The sequence below is a fragment of the Gossypium raimondii genome, chromosome 9, assembly GCF_025698545.1.
Source record: "Gossypium raimondii isolate GPD5lz chromosome 9, ASM2569854v1, whole genome shotgun sequence".
NCBI lineage: Eukaryota > Viridiplantae > Streptophyta > Magnoliopsida > Malvales > Malvaceae > Gossypium > Gossypium raimondii.
Window position 1 is genome coordinate 25,533,100 of NC_068573.1, and position 19,864 is coordinate 25,552,963.

The window sequence follows — 19,864 nt, forward strand, 5'->3', positions numbered from 1 at the left end:
TTTAAATATTTTTCTATAAATTTACAAAAAAAATGTTTTATCACTTTATTTTCTTAAATAAAGTATTAGAGAAAATAAAGTATTACTTTTGCTCTAAAAATGTTCCATTAACGTCTCACGTTCGTACTGGCTATCAGGACAGACGAGGGGCATTACACTTGGAGGTTCTAGAATTGTCGCTATAGCTCTAAAAATTATTGAGAGTTAGCATTCTGGTTTTGGGTTGTGTAAGTTTGATTTTGCTATTGGTGATTAGGGTATGTTTCATAATACCTCTATTGATATGGGTATGGTGGGGCATAATGGTTATAAAGGTCATAGTAATAAGTCCTAAGATTTTGGTTTGTTTGGGTTTGATTAACATTTTGAGCTTGGTTTCGAGTTTGATCAGTAGAGATATTTGCCTCTAGGTTTTCCATAAAAAAATATCACAACGGGAGTGAGTCCATATTCACCGCACTAATTGTTGATGATAAATCCAATTGGGAGGAGAAAAAAGATGAGGATGGGTGGTTCACCTAGCTCGAAGCAAGGTGGAGAGCCATCGAAGACGCTAGTCAAAGAAAAAAAGGATAGGATCGAGGGAGAAGATAAAGGGAAGATGATGTATTAGGTATGAGAGAGTGTGTATGTGTATGTGTCCTTGTCCTATGGGAGCTTTGAGCTTCATATATCCTTAGTTTCAATCTTGATGCACCATGTATTGGGCTCTTACAAGTGAATCAGATAATTTGCCACTATAAACTTAAGATGATGATTGAAAATGTTTTTAATCATCTTGAATGGAATATGATAGTTGAAATTGAAACTAACTATTAATAAGTAGGACTCTTATAAGTGCTAAATTAAGGAATATTTCTGAGGTGTGTATGATGGGTTTACTAAACTTACCACTTTAGTTCTAAAAGTTAGGGAATAGCACACTATATCAACAAATTCAATTCCATCAATCCATCTTTTCTTTAATCTTGTATTTTTCTTATTTTATTTTAAATTTTTTCTTGAATTAATGGACTAACTTTTGAAAACTTTTAGAGCATGTTTGGTTGGGTGTATTGGATTAGCCAATACACCCCTAATCCGTGGCCCCACTGATTACCCTGTTTGGTTGGCTGTATTGCCCTAATACGGGCCTATTACGCAGCGCACCGATTCCCCATTTTCCTTTATGCAGTGCCGATTTGTAATCCCTTCCAAAAGAAAGGATTACCTAATTGGTCCTCTTTTACCCTCCAAGCCGTTGCAACATCTTCTTCTTCTTTTTTTCATTTTTCTTCCCATTTCCTTCTAACCTTCTCCCTCCTTTTCATGCTTCTATCCTGACCAACCCTTTAACAAACCCTCACAACCCTCAACAAGGCCTTCAATTACGAATCGTATGAGATAACAGAGTAATGCATACGATGTGACAATGGTTCCCAAGCACGCTTTTCCTTCTTCTATTCCTTTGATTTCAATTAAATTTCTTTATATATACCATGAATTTAATGATCATTCTTGAAATATTGTTTCTTTATTTTTGTTTTTTGGGGAAAAATGGATTTGCCTTTCATTTCATTCCATTTTACTGAACTCGAAAATATGATTAATTTTTGGTTTTTAGGTTATATTTACATGTAATTTCAATGTTAACCAGTTTTGTGTTTAAATTTCGTCTTTGAAATGTTACACTTTCAATCGATCAACTGTACATAGGATTTGATTAATGAAGCTAATAGTAGTGAATTAACGAAAGGGAAAGGTTTTAATGCCAGATTTCCATCATGGATCTTTTTAAACAATTCGGGAGAATATAGCTATGATGTTGCGGTGATTTACGTATTGCTGGCTCATTATGAATTTTTTGTTTTTTTTTTCTGAAGAAAAGCTCGTTATGAATTCTAAAAGATGAAAAAGAAGATAGAGTTAGAGATGTGAGTATACTGTGTAGGTAACCATGATCAGCATTCTAATGGTTTTGTTATTTAATTGGTAATTTGGTTTTGTTGTTTTGATTACACTCTAACTTCCAATGTGGTTTAACGGGCATTATTGAATGATGACCATTAGGTCTCTTCTGATACTATCTTCTATAATATGGTAATAATTGCGGTTTGTGCTACTCTGGTCATACAATGGGTTGTGTTACCTATGTCACGGAGATGGACTGATCAACCTCACCAAGGATGGCTTTCACGGAGATGCTCTGTTGATAAGGGGATGTGGGAGGACAGATTTTCCGGTATAATTTCTTGAAAATGTCATTGCAGCTAATCGCAAAAAAATGGAACGAATTAATATTAATGTCATTAATACAAAAGAAGCAGTCTAAATTAAAATGTTAAGCATGTAAACTAATCTTGGCTTTTCTTATGCGTTTTAAAATTTTTGTATGTCTCCATGTGATGTTTGGATTAGGAATGTATATTTATCCACTGATATTTGTCCCAGGAAGGGATTCTTGAACCAATAATTGATTGTTTTTGCATTTAATTTGCATGCCCTATTTGTATTTCAAACAATAGGACCGATACGTAGATATCTAACTCTTGGTTACCTATTTGTCTAGTCTTCTACTTATTGGTGCTTACCTTGTTAATGTGGTTGCACATAAAGTGTTTTTCATTCACAAGCCTCATGGTAAACTAATCAGTAATTAAATCATCCTTGAAGTAAAAGTTTGAACTATCAGGGCTATACTTTTTGCAAAGGATTTTCAGTCGTGAGTACATAAATGCTGGTCTTATATGCTGGCAATTTCTTTCCATCTGGATGTCATTGTCTAATTTTGTTATACTTAAGTATTTAAGATAATTTTCTCTAATGCTCCCACATTCAGTAGCCATTGACTAGCACTGATTAATGCATTTTGCAGGGTGGAAGTTCACACAACTCTACAAGTCGGTGCATTCACGAGTAAGACGGGGACTTTTATGGTCCCATTCTTTGAGTTCTCAAAATTTTATTGTAATTGTCAAAATTTGAATAAAAATTATGGACTTATTTGTTTCATGGATCCAGATTTTTACATTACCGAAAGAGACATTGCTATATCCAGCTCATGACTACAAAGGATTCTCAGTAAGATATAAAACTTTATTCCTATCATTTCTTGCATATATAAATGATTGCTTGATTTTATAAACCTCATTGATTATAGGTAACCACTGTAGGAGAGCAGATGCTATATAATCCACGCTTGATAAAGGATGAGGTATTCTTTCTGGAACCATCCATCTTCTCTTTTCTTTGGAAAATGGCTTAGTACTTTTGACAATAGAAAATTAAGAGTGCCTATTTTCATCTCAGTGATAAGAAAGGGTTTCCTTTTGTCCATGAAGTCTTTTATGATCTTGAACTCATATAAGCTGCATATAACTTCTGTAATTAAAATTACATATGCATTGAACATTTCTTGCTGAGCATTGGTTTGATTCTCTTGGATGGGACTATTCCAATGAACATCGCCATGGTAAAACAGGAAATCATGAAAAAGCATGACATCTCAATACCTTCATGCATTTGATTGAAGATTACTCTTTATTATGATCATAGAATACTAGTTTCAATTTGTCCTATCAATATGTCTGATTATATTATTTGTTGAATACCCTTTTTGCAGGAGACTTTCAAAAACATCATGGAAAGTAAGTTGATGCTCAATATATCCAGTCTATAAAGATTATAAAAAAAGAAAAGAAAAAGCATCCTTGGGTTTTTTCGGATCGCCTGTTCTAATTTCTCCTCTGTTTTTGTTGGTGCAACAGATCTTAACTTGGCATATCCTAAGATGATTGATGTTGCAGTGCCAACAAATATGGTTTGTGGGTTCCAAGATTTGGAACCTAAAGCCAACCGAGGCTTTTTTGGATCATCCATAAGTGTGCATGATTTTAGTTGTATTATAATTACGGATCTTAATATCCTTGGATATGCTAAATAAAATGGCTAGAGAAGCCACGTGATTGCAAGGAATCCATAAATTACATATATATTATATCATATTGTAATCATGTAATATTGTCGTCTTTCTATCTCGCATCAACTTGTGTTCTTCATACATACCCTCCTAAGTTACCGAACTATCTAAACAAAACAACACCATGATATATTATATATCCTTTATTATTGGAGCAACCATATTCACCATATCCTTTACATATCTGAATTATTTATATGTTAATTTATCTTATATATCATTTAGTATTATTTTATTTATAATATTTTAATTGTATACTATAAATTATTAGCATTTTAATCGTATACTATAAATTCGTCATTACTATATTTATCTCTATGCTATTAATTAGTCACGAAATATTAATTATACATCATATATTATTAAGGTTATAGTTACACAAGAGTTCATTGATTTTTCTAGGTAAATACACATTCAAACTTTAGATTAAATTATATATTTTATTAAATTATATTTAATAATAATTATTTTAAATTATATTTTATAGTATTATATATTATGATTTTAGTAAATTCATATAAGAATATATTTAATATTAAGAATTTTATTAAATTATATATTTTATTAAATTATATTTAATAATAATTATGTAAAATTATATTTTATAGTATTATATATTATATTAAATTATTTATTACTGATATTAATAATCTTATTAAAATTTAATAACAATAACAATAATCATTTATCTAAACAAATTTCTGCTAAGGGTATTCTAGTCATTTTAACTTTTTTCCTTACGCTATTACACCTCTATTCCATTCAACCAAACATTAGAATACTATTACGCCTCTATTCCATTACATTCAACCAAACAATTGATTTGCTATTACGCATCTATTCCATTACGCCTCTATTACATTACGCCTCTATTCCATTACGCCTCTATTCCAATACAGCGAACCAAACGTGCCCTTAGATTTTAGAATAGTTTAAATCCTAACTAAGAATTGATCTTATCCATTCGAAATTTCTTCCATTCAATTAATTTAATATTCAAATCCAAGATCCTTCGTCATATATCATCAATAGTATAGTGGATAATAATATACATATGCTTACAATGTAGAACAATTATATTAAAAATTGAATGGTTGGTATTTACCAAAAAAAAAAACTGAACAGTCGGAATTTTTCGATTCCATCTTTAATTAAATTAAATAATCAAAATTAAATTTGAATAAATATTAAATGTAACAAATATTTAAATAAAATATACACCAATCCCATGGTTAATACTTAAGCACAAGGAGGATGGGATTCTAATTTCATTATTTGTAGAAGGTTTGAAATTTAAAATATGAAAATATTCATACACAATTATTATTTATAAAATAAATAAATATTTTTCAAATTTTGTATATGTTACAAAATCAAATAAATCTTTGTTTTCATTCAACTGAATTATTCAATTTTATTCACCTATCTACAACGAGTATTTGTGAGATAAAAAATACTATAAATAATTTTGCTAATTGATAGTTTTTGTACAAAATGAAAATTAATGGGCCGAACAAGCTTCAGCTCTTACTACAAGAGAAGACTAACATGAAAATTTTCTTCATCTCCTACCTCACTACAAAAAGATGCTACTCAAAAGATTACCAAATAACTACCTACATACCCTAATGAAAATGTTAGAAGTCTAAGAACTATATTACAGTTGAGGTAGTGGATCTCGTAGTGTAGGATAACACTTGTATATAATGGGGTATAGTGTATAAAAAAAAAGAAGTGAAATTGATAGTAGAACCTGTGGCTTAATCCTGTAGTAAAAATTGGAAGGCTGGATTCTCAGTAAGTTCTGCAGCAGGTTTTACCTCGGCGAATTCTTTTACTCTCATAGAACCAATAATGTCCTCCACTGAGAATGGAAAGCTACATTCAAAGAGGAAGCCATTAACCTTTCAATATTAGAGGAACTAAAAAGCAACTTCAGTTTTCCAACTCTTACCTGATATCATCTTCCAATAGAAAGGTACTGCCACCATCATCGGCGGAACCATCTGATAATAGATGTTTCATGCTGGAAATTACCTGTACAATTGAAGAGGTAAAAAAAAAAAAAGGAAGGTCGTCCCTTTGTTGATAAAACTTTGTACTACCATTTAATTTTGGTGTGACTTACATCTGGTGAAACACTTGGAGCGTTGTTGCTGTCATCCCTAAAAAGTGCACATATTCGGTAAAGTTGTTGAACGCTCAGAACCTGGAGAAGGACATATGCTTCATCATTATATGAATCACATAGTTTTGAAATTCTGAAGAATTTCATAATACAAGCAAAGGATTTCCATGGTGAAAACAGAAAGCAAAGGATTGCTTGTATCATGTTTCACTTCCAGGAGGACCATGTTCAAATACCACAAATACATTTCTTATTGATTTTCTAATGGGTATGTTGTATGAAACCATATTTTTCACCATCCCCATCATCTGAGGGATGGTTGAAGGAAGAAAGAAAAAGAGACTTACAGGACAAAGTTCATTTGTGATTTCATTGTAAGTTATGCTGGATTTTTCTTGCAAAACCTGACAAGACAAGAACAGTTGTTTAAAGGAGAAATGAAAGATAACAGAATAACTAAAACATGAAACAAAGAGCAAGAATTAGTGATTAGTTCATTGCATTCTGTTTTATACTCAAGCTAAAACCAAAATTTGACAGCATTTATAAAGACCTTGCAAAAAAACTGATAAGAACAAAATCACATTTCTTTGAAGAAAAGAACTAAAAAGTTAAGGTTAGCAGATCCTAGTTTATCAAGCCTTGAAATTCAAGAAAAGATCATATGTTTTCAATTCCACAACATACCAACCCTAAAAAGTATATTTTAACATAAAAAAGAGACCGAGGCCAGTGTATACACTTCAAAAGCCACAACTGCGACTAAATAGTACAAAAACAAAGTAGCATGATTTTTATCGAGGAAAGAAAAAAAGTAGTGCATATAGCTTGCACTGCGTCATCCGTTTCAAGCTTACCAGGCACACACAATTTAGATTGTTGAGAATCTTTGATTATTTGATAGTATTGAATCACATGACTTTAGAGAATACAGCTGATTTTTAGGGATTTTATTTAGAGATAATTTTTCTTTAATTGATTCAATACTTCATGCATATATAGCTGTACATATTTCTAAGAAATACATACTTTTGAGTGATTTTTTCCTCGAAACATTAGAGTATTCATCTTTAATTTCATAATGATATCAGTTTTTTTATCCGACTTTTTGGGATTTTTTTTTCATTTTAAATTTTGTTCCAAAAAAATCCTAGAAAACACAAAATTGGTACTTTCCATCCTAGTCTTATTTTTTCTCTCACCGCACCTACCATTGGAGTCGGAATCCATTCGTTGACAAAACCCCAGAATCCAGTGACCAGAAGACCTGTGCATAGGCCTCACGCGCTGTCGCAAGCTTCTACATCTTTGTTTCACGAGCCACGCGTGGCCTTCACCTGCTGCCTCCGTGTTTTTTCCGATGCCGACGCTGTGCTCTCTACTCCCTTCCAGTCATTCTCCTCTAAGTGGAGGTGTTTTTTGGCTTTTTTTTTTTGAGATCTCTTTTGTGTTTTTTTGTGTGTTTTTTTCCCTAATTTTCCAAGCAGCTTTTTTGAGTATTAGTTGTTATTTTTCTAGCATTATGTCTAAGGACGAGAAGCTCATAATTCCAACCGATAGTCCCTCATTGCAAATTAGTCCTATGAAGCTTGATGGATATAATTACCTTGCTTGGTCAAGGTCTTACTTGTTGTTTATCAAGGCTCATGGCTTGCAGGGATACATCACCGGTATAACATCGAAGCCTGAACTCACTGATTTAACATTTAGTCAGTGAGATTCAATGAACTTTCTTATTATGGCATGGCTTATCAACTCTATGTAACCCAATATTTTCCAAACTTATTTGTTGCTTGATACTGCAAAAAAAAAAATTAAAATGCTGCTGCTCTCACCTACTCTTGTATTGGGAATGATGCGTAAATTTTTTTTAGATTCGTAATAAGGTCCATGGTACAAAACATAGGAAGCTAACAATTTCTCAATATTTTGCTGAATTAAGTGGGTTGTGGCAAGAACTTGTTTATTATCAAGATTTTCAAGTGTCTTGTACCAATGATGTTGAAAATTTTCAAAAGATGGTAGAAAAAGAGCACGTTTTTTTTTATTTCTTGGCTGGGTTGAATACTGGGTATGGTTAGATTTGGGTTCAAGTTCTTAGCAAAACTTCATTCCCTTCTCTCCATAAGGCATACTCCTATATACAAAAAGAGGAGAGCTGTTGTGTTGTTATGCTCTATAATCCACCTCTTGAGAAAACTGGTCTCATTGTTAACCAGGATGGTCCATCGGATGGTAAGTCTGATAAGGATCACTTGACATGTAACTACTGTGGTAAGCCTCGGCACACTAAATATCTGTGCTAGAAGTTGCATGGTCACCCCACTCAAAGTCGTGGTGGAAAATGATGGGGTAATTCTCAGCCTCAGGCAAATTTGTTAGACTTTGTGACAACAAAGGACAAGTCCACTTCTGTTGGGATTTTTACCTCGAATGAGATTCAACATCTCTGACGCATCTTGTCTTAATTGGACTCTACCTCGATTGTCAAGTCTAATCATACGAAATCAAGTACTATTTTAAATGCTTCATCTACTTCTAAATCTTGAATTATTGATTTCATTGCGAATAGACATGATAGGGTCAAACAAAAGCTTATTTAACTATATTACTTGTCCATCTAAAGATAGTGTGCAAATAGCAGATGGCTCCCTTACCTCCGTCTCTGGAACAAGTTCTGCTGTTTGTACTTCAAATCTCACTTTATCCTTTATCCTTCATGTTCCTAAATTCTCAGTTAACCTTTTATCTGTTATTACTATCACTAAAGCCTTAAATTATAAACTTGAATTCTTTCCCGATCAATGTGTCTTTCAGGACCTCAAGATAGGGAAGACAAATTGGCAGTGGTAAATTGTGTAATAGCTTATATCTTTTGGATCAATCGTCCAATATGTCTCAAGCCTTATTTTCATACAATAAAGATGTCAACCAGGAGATAATTCAATGGCATAGGCAGTTAGGACATCCATCATTTACTGTTCTTTACCAAGATGTTTCTTACTTTGTTTTTAATAACTCAGTTAGACTCTTTAGTTTGTAATGCCTATAAGTTTGCTAAGCATACAAGAAACAATTATCCTTTATGTAATAATAAAAGTATTGTTCCTTTTGATATTATTCATTCAAATGTTTGGAGTCGTATTTGCCTTACTTTTTATCTGGTAATCATTGGTTTATTACATTTATTGACTGTTCCACTCGGATGATATAGGTATTTTTATTCAAGTCCAAAAGTGATGTTTTCTTATGTTTCCGTTCTTTTCATAAATTGATTACTACTTAGTTTGATGCTAAGGTTAAGATTTTGTGAACTGATAATGGAACCGAGAATAACTTTAATTATTATTTAAAATCATATCAGATTTTGCATCAAACCAATTGTCCAAGTACAAGTGCTCAGAATGGTGTTGCCGAAAGAAAAAATCGACACCTTTTGAAGGTTGCTAGATCACTTATGTTCACTATGAACTTCCCAAAGCCTTATTGGGGATGCCATTTTGGCTGCTACTTATCTTGTTAATTGAATGCCTCTTCGGATCCTTGATTTTAAAAGTTACATAAAAACCTTAAAGGGCAAGATGGATTACCTAGTTTCACCAAAAGTCTTTGGTTGTGTTTGCTTCGTACACTTTCGACATGGGAGCAAACTGAATCCTCGAGCAGTTAAATATGTTTTCATTGGATACTCTCACACACAAAAGGGTTACAAATGTTATCATCCGCCATCTAGAAAGTATGTAAATATGAATGTAACATTTCGTGAGGATGAACTCTACTTTTCTTCATCACAACCATCTCTTCAATGGAAGACTATTTAAAATGAAGAGATGACACCCTGTTCTGTTACCCTTCCGAGGGAGAATTTAATTCCAACAAAGACTTGGTTCAAGAGAAGACTAGTAGAAGGTAGTTGGATAGGCCTGATTTAAGAACATAGACTAGGAAAAACAAAAAAAAAACAGATGTCATCATACAATCTACTTTATGCCCTGACTTTCTACTGTCAGGTCAGCCTTCTTTACCTGAGTTTGCTACTGATTTAGAATTACCAATAGCCCAACGAAAAAGTATTATAACTTCCACTTTACGTCCTATCTCTGACTCTGTCTCTAATGATCCCTTATCTCCATCCTATAGAGTTTTTGCACTGCCTTTGTTCTTTATGTCTGTTTCACAGGATTAGAGAGAAGCTATCACTGATTCAAGATGAAAAAAGGCTATGATTGAATAAATACAAGTTTTAGCAAAAAAATGAGATGTGGGAACTAGTTAATTCTCCTAAGGGGCAGAAAATGGTTGGGTGCAAATGAGTGTTTACTACCAAGTATAAGGTTGATGGTTCAATTGAAAGACTCAAAACCAGATTAGTAGCGCAAAGGTTCACTCAGATATATGGAGTGGATTATCAAGAAACATTTGCTCCAGTTGCTAAATTGAACACGATTAAGATCATTCTATCATATGCAACAAATCTCGACTAGGACTTACATCAATTTGATGTAAAAAATGCCTTCTTACATGAAGACATCAAAGAAGAAGTGTATATGAAAGTTACTTCAAGATTCGAGGATAAAGATACTCAAGCTATGTAGACTGAAAAAGGCCCTATATGGACTAAAGTAATCTCCCTGAGCTTGGTTTAACAAATTTAGTAAGGTCATAGTGTCGTTTGGCTATCGATAAAGTAATGTTGATCATACCCTCTTTATAAAACATCATAAGGGTAAGATTACTCTCCTTATAGTTTATGTTGATGACATAATTATGACAGGAGATAACAAGGAAGAAATGAACCAACTAAAGAAACAATTGGTTCAAAAATTCGAAACCAAATAAATGGGAAAGTTACAATATTTCCTCGGAATAGAAGTGGCTACATAGAAAGGGAGAATCCTTATTTCCCAAAGAAAATATGTCTTAGATCTTCTGACAGAAACTGGCATGTTAAGTTGCAAACCAGCAAAATCACCTATTGAGAGTAACCACAAGTTACAAGCAAGAATTGGTGAAATGGTGGATAAAGGGAAATATCAAAGACTCATCGAACGATTGATTTATCTTACTCATACTTGACCTGATATAGCCTATGCGATTAATTTGATAAGTCAATTTATGCATGATCCTGTGAAACCCATATACAGGTCGGGAAAAGGTATTCTCTTCTCTAAAAATAGTTATCTCAAAATAGAAGTATTTACAGATGCAAATTGGGCTCTCTCTCTTGATGATAGAAGGTCTACAACGGGTTATTGTACTATTGTGGGAGGAAACTTAGTCACTTGGAGGAGAAATAAACAAAGTGTTGTGACTCGATCAAGTGTATAAGCTAAATATAGGGCCATGGCTCAAGGTGTTTGTGAGCTTTTATGGCTGTAAAAGGTATTGAAAGAGCTAAAGTTGTTGAATGAAAATGGATCAGCTTTGTACTGTGACAACAAAACAGCCACCAGCATAGCTCAAAATCCAGTGTAGCACGATAGAACCAAGCACATCAAAATAGATCATCATTTTATCAAAGAAAAAGTAGCCAGTGGTGCTTAAGTCTATCTTATCTAACATCCAAAACACAGTAGGTTGATGTTTTTACTAAAGGGCTCAACTATAAAACTTATCATAATATTTTTTACAAGTTGGACATGCGAGACATTTATACACCAACTTAAGGAGAAATGTTGAGAATATTTGATTACTTGATAGCATTGAATAACATAACTTTAGAGATTACAACTGATTTTTAGGGATTTTATTTAGAGATATTCTTTCCTTAATTGATTCAATGCTTCATGTATATATAGTTGTACATATTTCTAAAAAACATACTTTTAAGTGAGTTTTCCTCAATATATTAGAATATTCATCTCTAATTTCATCATAGATAAAAAATGAAAAGAAAAAAAGCATTGAACGAGAAAGACACATTCTTACAACCTTTTATGATTGATAGTTCAACTCATTAAAGGGAGATTAGAACCTTAAGACTAGTTAGAGAGAGACTTAAATCTCTTTAGGATATTTTTATAGAAATTTTGCTTAGGGTTTATTAATCTATACATCCATTTATATAATGACCAACCTTATTACATAAATAGGAAACATATTCTAAAAAGGAAACAAGTTAACTAAAAAAAACACAATAAAAAACCTAACGAAAAAATTAAATTGCAATCAAAGCCTTAATTGGGAATTGGAATTAATGGTCTGTCTCCCTTTAGGGTTGGGTACTCCTTTATTGAAAGAGCTTTTCCTCAAACTCAAGATAAACTTGGCTAACGGTAACTTGCTCAAGAGTGATTGACATTTGTCTAGTGCTCACAAATCTATCAATCATCACCATAGTTGAGTCAAAAGCAATTTTATTAGATAAATCTACCACTGCCACACAATTATTTCTTCCCATTACCAACAATCGAAATCGATAAAAGTCATGAACCTCCACGAACTCATTCTCATTTATTAGCACCCATGAATAACCTACTTCAAACTTCTCACCAACATTAATAAATTTTAAAAAATAACCCTGCAATGCTTTCTCTATCAGCAACTCCCATAAACCCAAGCATGTCTTTGATAATAAAAACTGTGTATTCTTGATGATAAAAGACAAACAATTGAGTCCTTTTATCTCCGATACCCCTTCCACTAGGTAATTCATCAAGTTTAGACCCATTAAACCTTTTTAGATTTGGACGTTTATAGGATCATATTTAAAGAAAAGGATGGTTTTTGGATATGAATTTAAAAGAGGTTAATAAGACAAGGAAGTAAACTTGATTATGATTGCCATCGCTTTTGTCTAGATGAGTTTAGGAGTGTTTGATGCATAGGATAAGAAAGAGATATAGGTAGAGACTATAATTGTTTATTTTTTTGTTTAGTTATAGAGTCCACCTTCATATTCTACCATAGAGTTACAAACGTTTTTATTGGCAATCATTTTATCTATTCCTTACGCATTTGATTGAACACTTGATTTTCATTTCAGCAATAATTTCATCAACATTCCGCAACGTACAATCAAACATCTGTCTATCATCACTTGCGTATGCTTGAGCTCCTTGTGTATTTCTCCCCACCACTCTCCGGCCATTGTTCTGACATTACAGAGGATTATTGGCTTTGATGCCAAATTGTTACGACCTATTGTGGTTAATAGTGGTTGATAGTTCAACTTATCAAAGGGAGACTGAAACTTTAAAAGTCATTAGAGAAAGATTTAGATCTCTTTCAGGCTTCTTATGCCATATGTCCCTTTAAATAAGGGTTGATCTTATTACATGAATAGAAAGGAAATAAATTAACTGAGGCAAACTGAAGGAAAGAAATAAAATCACAATTTAAACCTTAATTAAAGAATCAAAATTAATGGTGTAACAACCCATTTTTAGTGAAAAAGCAATAGCTTCGGAACCACAATTTTGACGAGTAAATTATTATTTTATTATTTTAATGTTTACGGGAATATATTAGGTCGTGTTAAAATTTCGTTAAGAAATTTTGATGTTTATGGTTAATTATATAAAAGGACAAAATCGTAAAATGGATAAAAGTTGAGCTCTATTAGCTAAAGGGATCTAAAGGCTATGAAATCTTAAACTAAATGACTTAAATGGTAAATAAACCATTTAATGAATTAGTGGATGTACATGGCATGATTTTATTAAAATTTTGTTAGTTTTTAAGTAATTAAAGTTAAAACAAAAGAAAAGAAAATAGGTATCATCTTTTATTTTCATAAACCTAAACTGATTTTGAGAGAATGAAACCTCCATGAATGAGTGCTTGGTTCAGCAAGCTTCCTTATAGTGCATGGTATGTGTTTTTCATTTTGTTTTTAATGATTTTTATGTTTTTGAGTTCGTTATAGCTAAATTTAGCTAACCTGGGAGTTAATTTGTAAAACTGTTAAAGGTTGAGGTTTATGTCATGAATGTTTTTGAGTAAATTTTGATGTTAAATTATAGTTTATGCATCCTTATTGAAAAAAAAAAAATCGTTAAGTGAATTTTGATGAAAATGACAATTAAGGATAAACTTGTTAAAATGTGAAACTATAGGTTTTATTGTGAAATGATGATAATTATAAGTTGTTTCAAGGTCCCTTGTATATGTGGTTAAATTGGATTTAAGTTAAAATGGTTAAATTACAATATATGAACTTAAGGATTAAATTGTAAAAAGTTAAAATATTAGAAACAAATTGATAATTTTGCATAAACATAAGTTATGGATGAAATTGAATATTAGAAGTACTAAATTGATTGAAATTACTTATCTAGATCAAGATAAGTCACGTAAGAACCTAGATCAAGGCAAAGCAAAAGCTTCGGATTAGCTTGATTTAACTTCTACGCCCCTAGTCGTCAAAGTAAATTCGTACAAATAGTTATTGTATTAATGTTATTTAAATTGTAAGTTATTATTTTATTTATAATGTGAATTGATCGATGTATAAACAAATCAATACTATGACGGTTAGCGACTCCCGATTGAACCTTAGGAATTTGTAGGATACAAATGATATATCATTAGAGATTTCATGTAGCTTACATTCCGACCCACAGCTCGTATGAGCAGACCCATTTCACAACTCGTGTGAACAATAATGTAAAGGAAAAATTACGGTTATATATGTAAGGGCACATTTCGTATGAGCTTTCTCGAGTATCCGATGATATCCTAGATATTTCAATGAGCAAGAAAATTTATTGAAATGGTAAGTATTCAAATGGAAGCAAGCATGACCTTATGAAAAGAATGCATGAACTAATTGATGTATTCTATATGGAAAATGACTTATATTATTGTTGGTTCATTTGATTTATGTGCAAGTGTGCTAACTTGTGTATTGATTGTGATGTATAAGCTTACGACAAGCTTATGATTTGAGTTATAGTATGCTTATGTTTTAATTTATACGAGCTTTCTAAGCATTAATTGCTTATATAGTTTCTTTCCTATATTTTATAGATTATCGAAAGTTCGAATTGGTTAAAAGCTAGTCGGATATCTATTACACTATCTAGCAAATATATCGGTAGTTTTTGAATGTTTTGGCCAAGGTTTATAATGACATGTATAAGGTGAATTGTAATGGCATTTTGTTAAATGTTTAGTTGGTGATTTGGCATGTATAAGTTTTTGAATGTATAAGTTGTCATTTTGGTTATCTTATGATGCATGTTTTGAATGACTTCTATGGTATGTTTTGAATTGGTATGATTATGGTAAAGTTATGGCATGTTTTGGAAAATATTTAACTAGTAATTGATTATTGAAATGTGGTAAAATTGATATGTTTAGGTAAAAGTTATTGAATGCTGTTGAGTTACCTTTGAATGACATATTGGTTAGTTGAATTAGGGTCCTGAAATGACATATAAATATATATGTTTAGGTAGGATTTTGGTGCCTTGAAAGTGTGCACATATGATCCAAACGTTTATGCATGAAATGGTGTTGGAAAGGGATTGATTTTAGGTAAATTTAGGTTCAAACAACCTGAGACACGGGCGTGTGTCATCTGATGATTTCTTAAGTTGCAAGTCAGTGAGTTACACGGCCTGGCACACGAGCATGTGTCTCAGCTGTGTGAGCCACACTGCTGTGTGACCCCTGTTTCCATAGTTTTGTGATTTTTTCTTAGACTTTCCAAATGATTTAAAATTGGTCACGAATCATTTATAAGGTATTTTTAGGACCTCGAGGGCTCAATTTAGGGACGATAAGTATGCATATGATTGGTTTATGATTTGTTTATGTTATGGAATGAAGTTAAGTTTAAATAACTTCTTTTGTACGGTAATACTTCGTAACCCTAATCCAGCGATGGATAAGGGGTTAGGGGTGTTACAAATGGTGTTTCTCTTTCTAGGGTTTGGGCCATAATACAAGTACTACATTAGACCACAAGAGTATAAATTAGTAACTCCACAAATTCTAACCTAGTAAATGAATAGAAGAAACATACCAAGAAAGCAACAGCTTGCCTTGTGTGTTTGAGTTCACCCCATGATGATCCTGCATACTGTAATTAGAGGAATCATCAAACACCAATTTTTAACAAGGAATTGAAATTCAATAAGGTGATACAAGCCTAAAACTAAAATAAGAAAAGGAAAACTTTTCATTGAATGTGACAATGCGACCAACAACAGCTTTAGTGAATTAAAGAAATTACCTCTTCTGTCACTTGGGCACACCATAGTTCCAGTTCAGCTAAGCCATACTTCACATACTGCCCATTGCTAAATGTGCAGCACTCTCTACGAACAAGAAAGCTGTAGCAGAAAATATTAACTTTCATTTTTTGTAATATATTCTTAATATTATGTTAGGAATAGAAAGATAAAATAGTGATATACCTATTAAAGAGCTGTATATTTATATATGCAAATATTTGAATGAAAATCTTCTGAATAAGTGTTGGGGGCACCTGAAAAGAATCTGTAACCATAAGTTCAAGGTTCATTAAAATGATGGCACTACTCCACTTTAATATCATTAAGACAACAAGTTACATACAAAATTTTCTTTTAATGTGCTCAGATGCTTGTTCAGGGATTCAATAATTCTTTGCCAATGACAAGCGGGAGAGCTATCGACTTCTTCTGACTCTTCGAACGTCTTAAAAGCAGTTCCCTTTGATGCCCTAGGTACCTGACATGTACGGTAATGCATTAACATTCTAAAAGTTCAAACATAGAGCACTATAGAAGCTGGGGAGATGATTTAAAAAATAAGCCTCACAATGGTTTCTCATGTATATAGAAATTAACAGAAGTTTGAAAGTAAATCAAATAAATCAATGGAGAGATTCTGCATGGCTCCTTATACCTGGATGCAACAAGAAAGAAGCAATGACAAGTCCTTTTTCAAGTTGTCTCTAATGATTCCATAGATTTTTTCTACACATGCTGTGAGCTGCTGCTTGAAAAGTAGAGCTGGATACTTGGCCTCAACCTGGCGTACTACACCAACTGCTAGATTTGCAGAAGATGAACGAAAACTCTGAAAAGGAACAACACCTTATCAGAAAATTTTCCTAGAATCATTCAACACTACATTCACAAAATAAAATATCCAAAGGATTTTGAAATATGAAGTAGATTTTTTCTTTCTTTCCTCTTCTGGGATCTTTTCAACAAGTGTTCAGAAATATCATGCAAACAATTAACAGACATTGTAAGTGAATTATCCGAGTACTTGGGTCATCCTTGAAAAAAATGATGTTGGAGCAGGAGGCTTCTGTGCTGCAGCAGAGGATTTCAAACTACTTTGAAGCAAAAACAACAAAGCAGATGTGTTCGACAGCCAATAAGCCATGTGATCATTGTCATCTTGTTTCTGCAGAACATCAAACCAGATCATGAATGTCATATTTGATTTATTTATCTAAGTCCCTAGCAAAAAGAGTAATTCAACATTCATTCCCAGTCTCTGAATACGACTATAGTACAGTGATATCATAGGTATCAGCAAGAAAATGGTAGTTAATATTGATGAAAAAGATGGGCTTTGTGTGATAAATAAGTTACCTCTAGTGAAGAGCCAATCATCTGAATAAGATTATCAAATGCACTTGTCCTTTCAGCTTCTAATGTTCTCCAGTGAACAAGGCATTTGTATATTGTAAATGCTGCAACAGGCTTTTCTTGGCTGAATCCAAGATTCTGTGTGGTACATTTTATTAGAGAATCAACACCCTCTTGAGCCTAGGCATACGACAAAAATTAATCCCAAAAAACTTTGATCCAATACAAGTTGAAAAAAATGCAAAAGTAGAAATCCATATCATTTGAGTTCATACTTGTGGCAATTCAATCTTAGATCTCCTCATTCTGCTATCTTCTCTACCAAACCTTTTTGATGGACCAGAATTCAATTGAGCCTGTCAAAAAGAGCTTTCTATCTCAGGTTCAAACCAACGATGCTGATATAACTGATACACTGAAGTTAAAAGCTAATCATAGAGTCTCTTCATTCTTCACTTACATGATTACCATTTTGCAAAGGCTGCAATGTGAAAAAAAGACCAACAATGAAAAATAAGGAAAATGAAAGTAATCACAACCAACAAACCAACTGAAGAAAGATAAGAACATGTTTAAACATAGCTTACTGTAGATGACGCAAATGACGATTCTGGTGACATTTTCCTACTAGGTGCACTCAGCAATGCTTTCTGTCTCAAAATCTTGTCCTCAGTTTCCATGTCTGAGATCTTTTCTTCTAACCTGTTAAATATAGATAATTATTTGAATGGAAGAAAAGGAACAATTCAATTGACTAAACAGTCATACTATCATAAACATCAAACATCTATTACCACAACATAAAATAGGGATAAAACCTTTGCATTGCAGTTTTCAGCTCAATTATCTTCATCTCAGCCTCCGAAGCCTGCTTTAGCCGCTCTTCACTAAGCTTGTTTGTTTCTTCAATTTTCTTTTCTAATGAAGTTACCAGAGCCTGAAATGGCATTTTGGCGAAATTTTTTTCAAGAAACATAAATGAAATATCACTAAATTTAAAATGACCTTAAGCAAGCCTTCTGTCCAAGTAAGGTCCTATTCAGAATTAATAACCATCTAACAATACCTTAAGCTGTTCATTTTCAGCAGTAAGCTTAACCATAAATTCATTATCAATTACTGGGACCTCCTTAATTATAGGAACTTGTCCAGCAATGTTCTTTGTGCCTCCGCCTTCCTTCATTAGCAACTCTTTTTCACGTTGCATCTTCTTCAACTCCCATGTAAGTTCTTCAACTTGCTTTTCCAGCTTAGTGTTGGCTTCTAGGAGGGCACCAGTTTCCTTGGCAGCCTGCAGACAAGCAAGGAGAATCAACTGCAACAATCATGCACAGACTATCACCTTATGAGTGAACCTATGAGAACATCACATCAAACAGGTGAAAACAATCAACACCTATAAAGGAAGCTCTTGATCATCCAGAATGGAAGCAGTTTTAGAGGAGATGAATGCACTGAAAAAGAGCTGCACTTCAGAGATAGTTGACTTACCAAGAGACAACAAGACCGGGGGATGTAAGTGGGTATTTACTATTAAATGCAAGGATAGTGAGAGTGTAGTCAGTCGTGAGGTACAAGGCAAGACTTGTTACAAAAGGGTTCACAAAAAACCATGGAACTGATTACCAATAAACATTGCCTGCAGTGGCTAAGGTTAACTACATCCGTGTATTACCCTCACAAGTTGTGAATTCAAGCTGGCCATTACACCAATTAGATGTAAAGAATGCATTATTAAATGGTGATCTAGAAGAAGTGTTTATGGATAGACCACCTGGTTTTGAAGGTAACTTTTATAGTTAAAATGTGTGTAGATTAAAAAAAATCTTTTTATGGCTTGAGACAATCTCTTAGAACTAGATTTAAATGTTTTGGGAGAACTGTGAAGATTCCTGGGTGTTCTAAGAGTCAAAACTGATCACACCGTGTTTTATAAGCACTCAAATGAAGGTAAAGTTGCTAATCTAATAATCTATGCGGACGACATAATTGTGATAGGAGATTATGGTGTTGAAGGATTAAATAAGGTATCAGCTAATGCCTTTGAAATCAAAGACCTAGGTGCTTTGAAGTATTTTCTGTATTTTTGTTTCCAAGGGAAAGTATGTCCTTGGTGAAACAGGTTTTTTTAGGGTGTAAAGCTGCTGAGATGCCTATTGAACCTAATCTGCAACAAGAACCGGTCAAGAATGAGGAAGTACTGAATAAAGATCAAGTTCAAAGACTTTTTCAGAAGTTAATTAC

General features: G+C 32.9%; 2 protein-coding genes across 2 annotated transcripts in view; one reads left to right on the forward strand and one right to left on the reverse strand.

Annotated features, from left to right (window-relative positions):
- Window positions 1-2,075: 2,075 nt before the first annotated feature.
- On the forward strand, window positions 2,076-3,922 carry LOC105798593 (persulfide dioxygenase ETHE1 homolog, mitochondrial; the record flags this gene model as incomplete). Its single annotated transcript, XM_012628716.2, is given in 8 exon segments — window positions 2,076-2,172; window positions 2,175-2,221; window positions 2,855-2,864; window positions 2,867-2,895; window positions 3,001-3,060; window positions 3,140-3,193; window positions 3,602-3,626; window positions 3,747-3,922. Coding segments are annotated over 8 exon segments (498 nt in total), but the record flags the coding sequence as incomplete, so codon positions are not given.
- Window positions 3,923-5,470: 1,548 nt separating this feature from the next.
- LOC105798591 (myosin-8) overlaps window positions 5,471-19,864 on the reverse strand; it is a 32,335-nt gene continuing 17,941 nt past the window's right edge. Inside the window, exons 22-37 of the mRNA XM_012628710.2 lie at window positions 18,687-18,911; window positions 18,439-18,557; window positions 18,208-18,322; window positions 18,081-18,101; window positions 17,896-17,976; window positions 17,624-17,800; window positions 17,292-17,432; window positions 16,923-17,096; window positions 16,611-16,745; window positions 16,451-16,521; window positions 16,267-16,366; window positions 16,057-16,113; window positions 6,434-6,490; window positions 6,087-6,167; window positions 5,913-5,995; window positions 5,471-5,836 (exon numbers count right to left, since the gene is read on the reverse strand). Of these exons, the coding sequence (XP_012484164.2) occupies window positions 5,719-5,836; window positions 5,913-5,995; window positions 6,087-6,167; window positions 6,434-6,490; window positions 16,057-16,113; window positions 16,267-16,366; window positions 16,451-16,521; window positions 16,611-16,745; window positions 16,923-17,096; window positions 17,292-17,432; window positions 17,624-17,800; window positions 17,896-17,976; window positions 18,081-18,101; window positions 18,208-18,322; window positions 18,439-18,557; window positions 18,687-18,911 (1,755 nt within the window). The 3' untranslated portion in view covers window positions 5,471-5,718. The remainder of the gene's footprint in view (window positions 5,837-5,912; window positions 5,996-6,086; window positions 6,168-6,433; window positions 6,491-16,056; window positions 16,114-16,266; window positions 16,367-16,450; window positions 16,522-16,610; window positions 16,746-16,922; window positions 17,097-17,291; window positions 17,433-17,623; window positions 17,801-17,895; window positions 17,977-18,080; window positions 18,102-18,207; window positions 18,323-18,438; window positions 18,558-18,686; window positions 18,912-19,864) is intronic.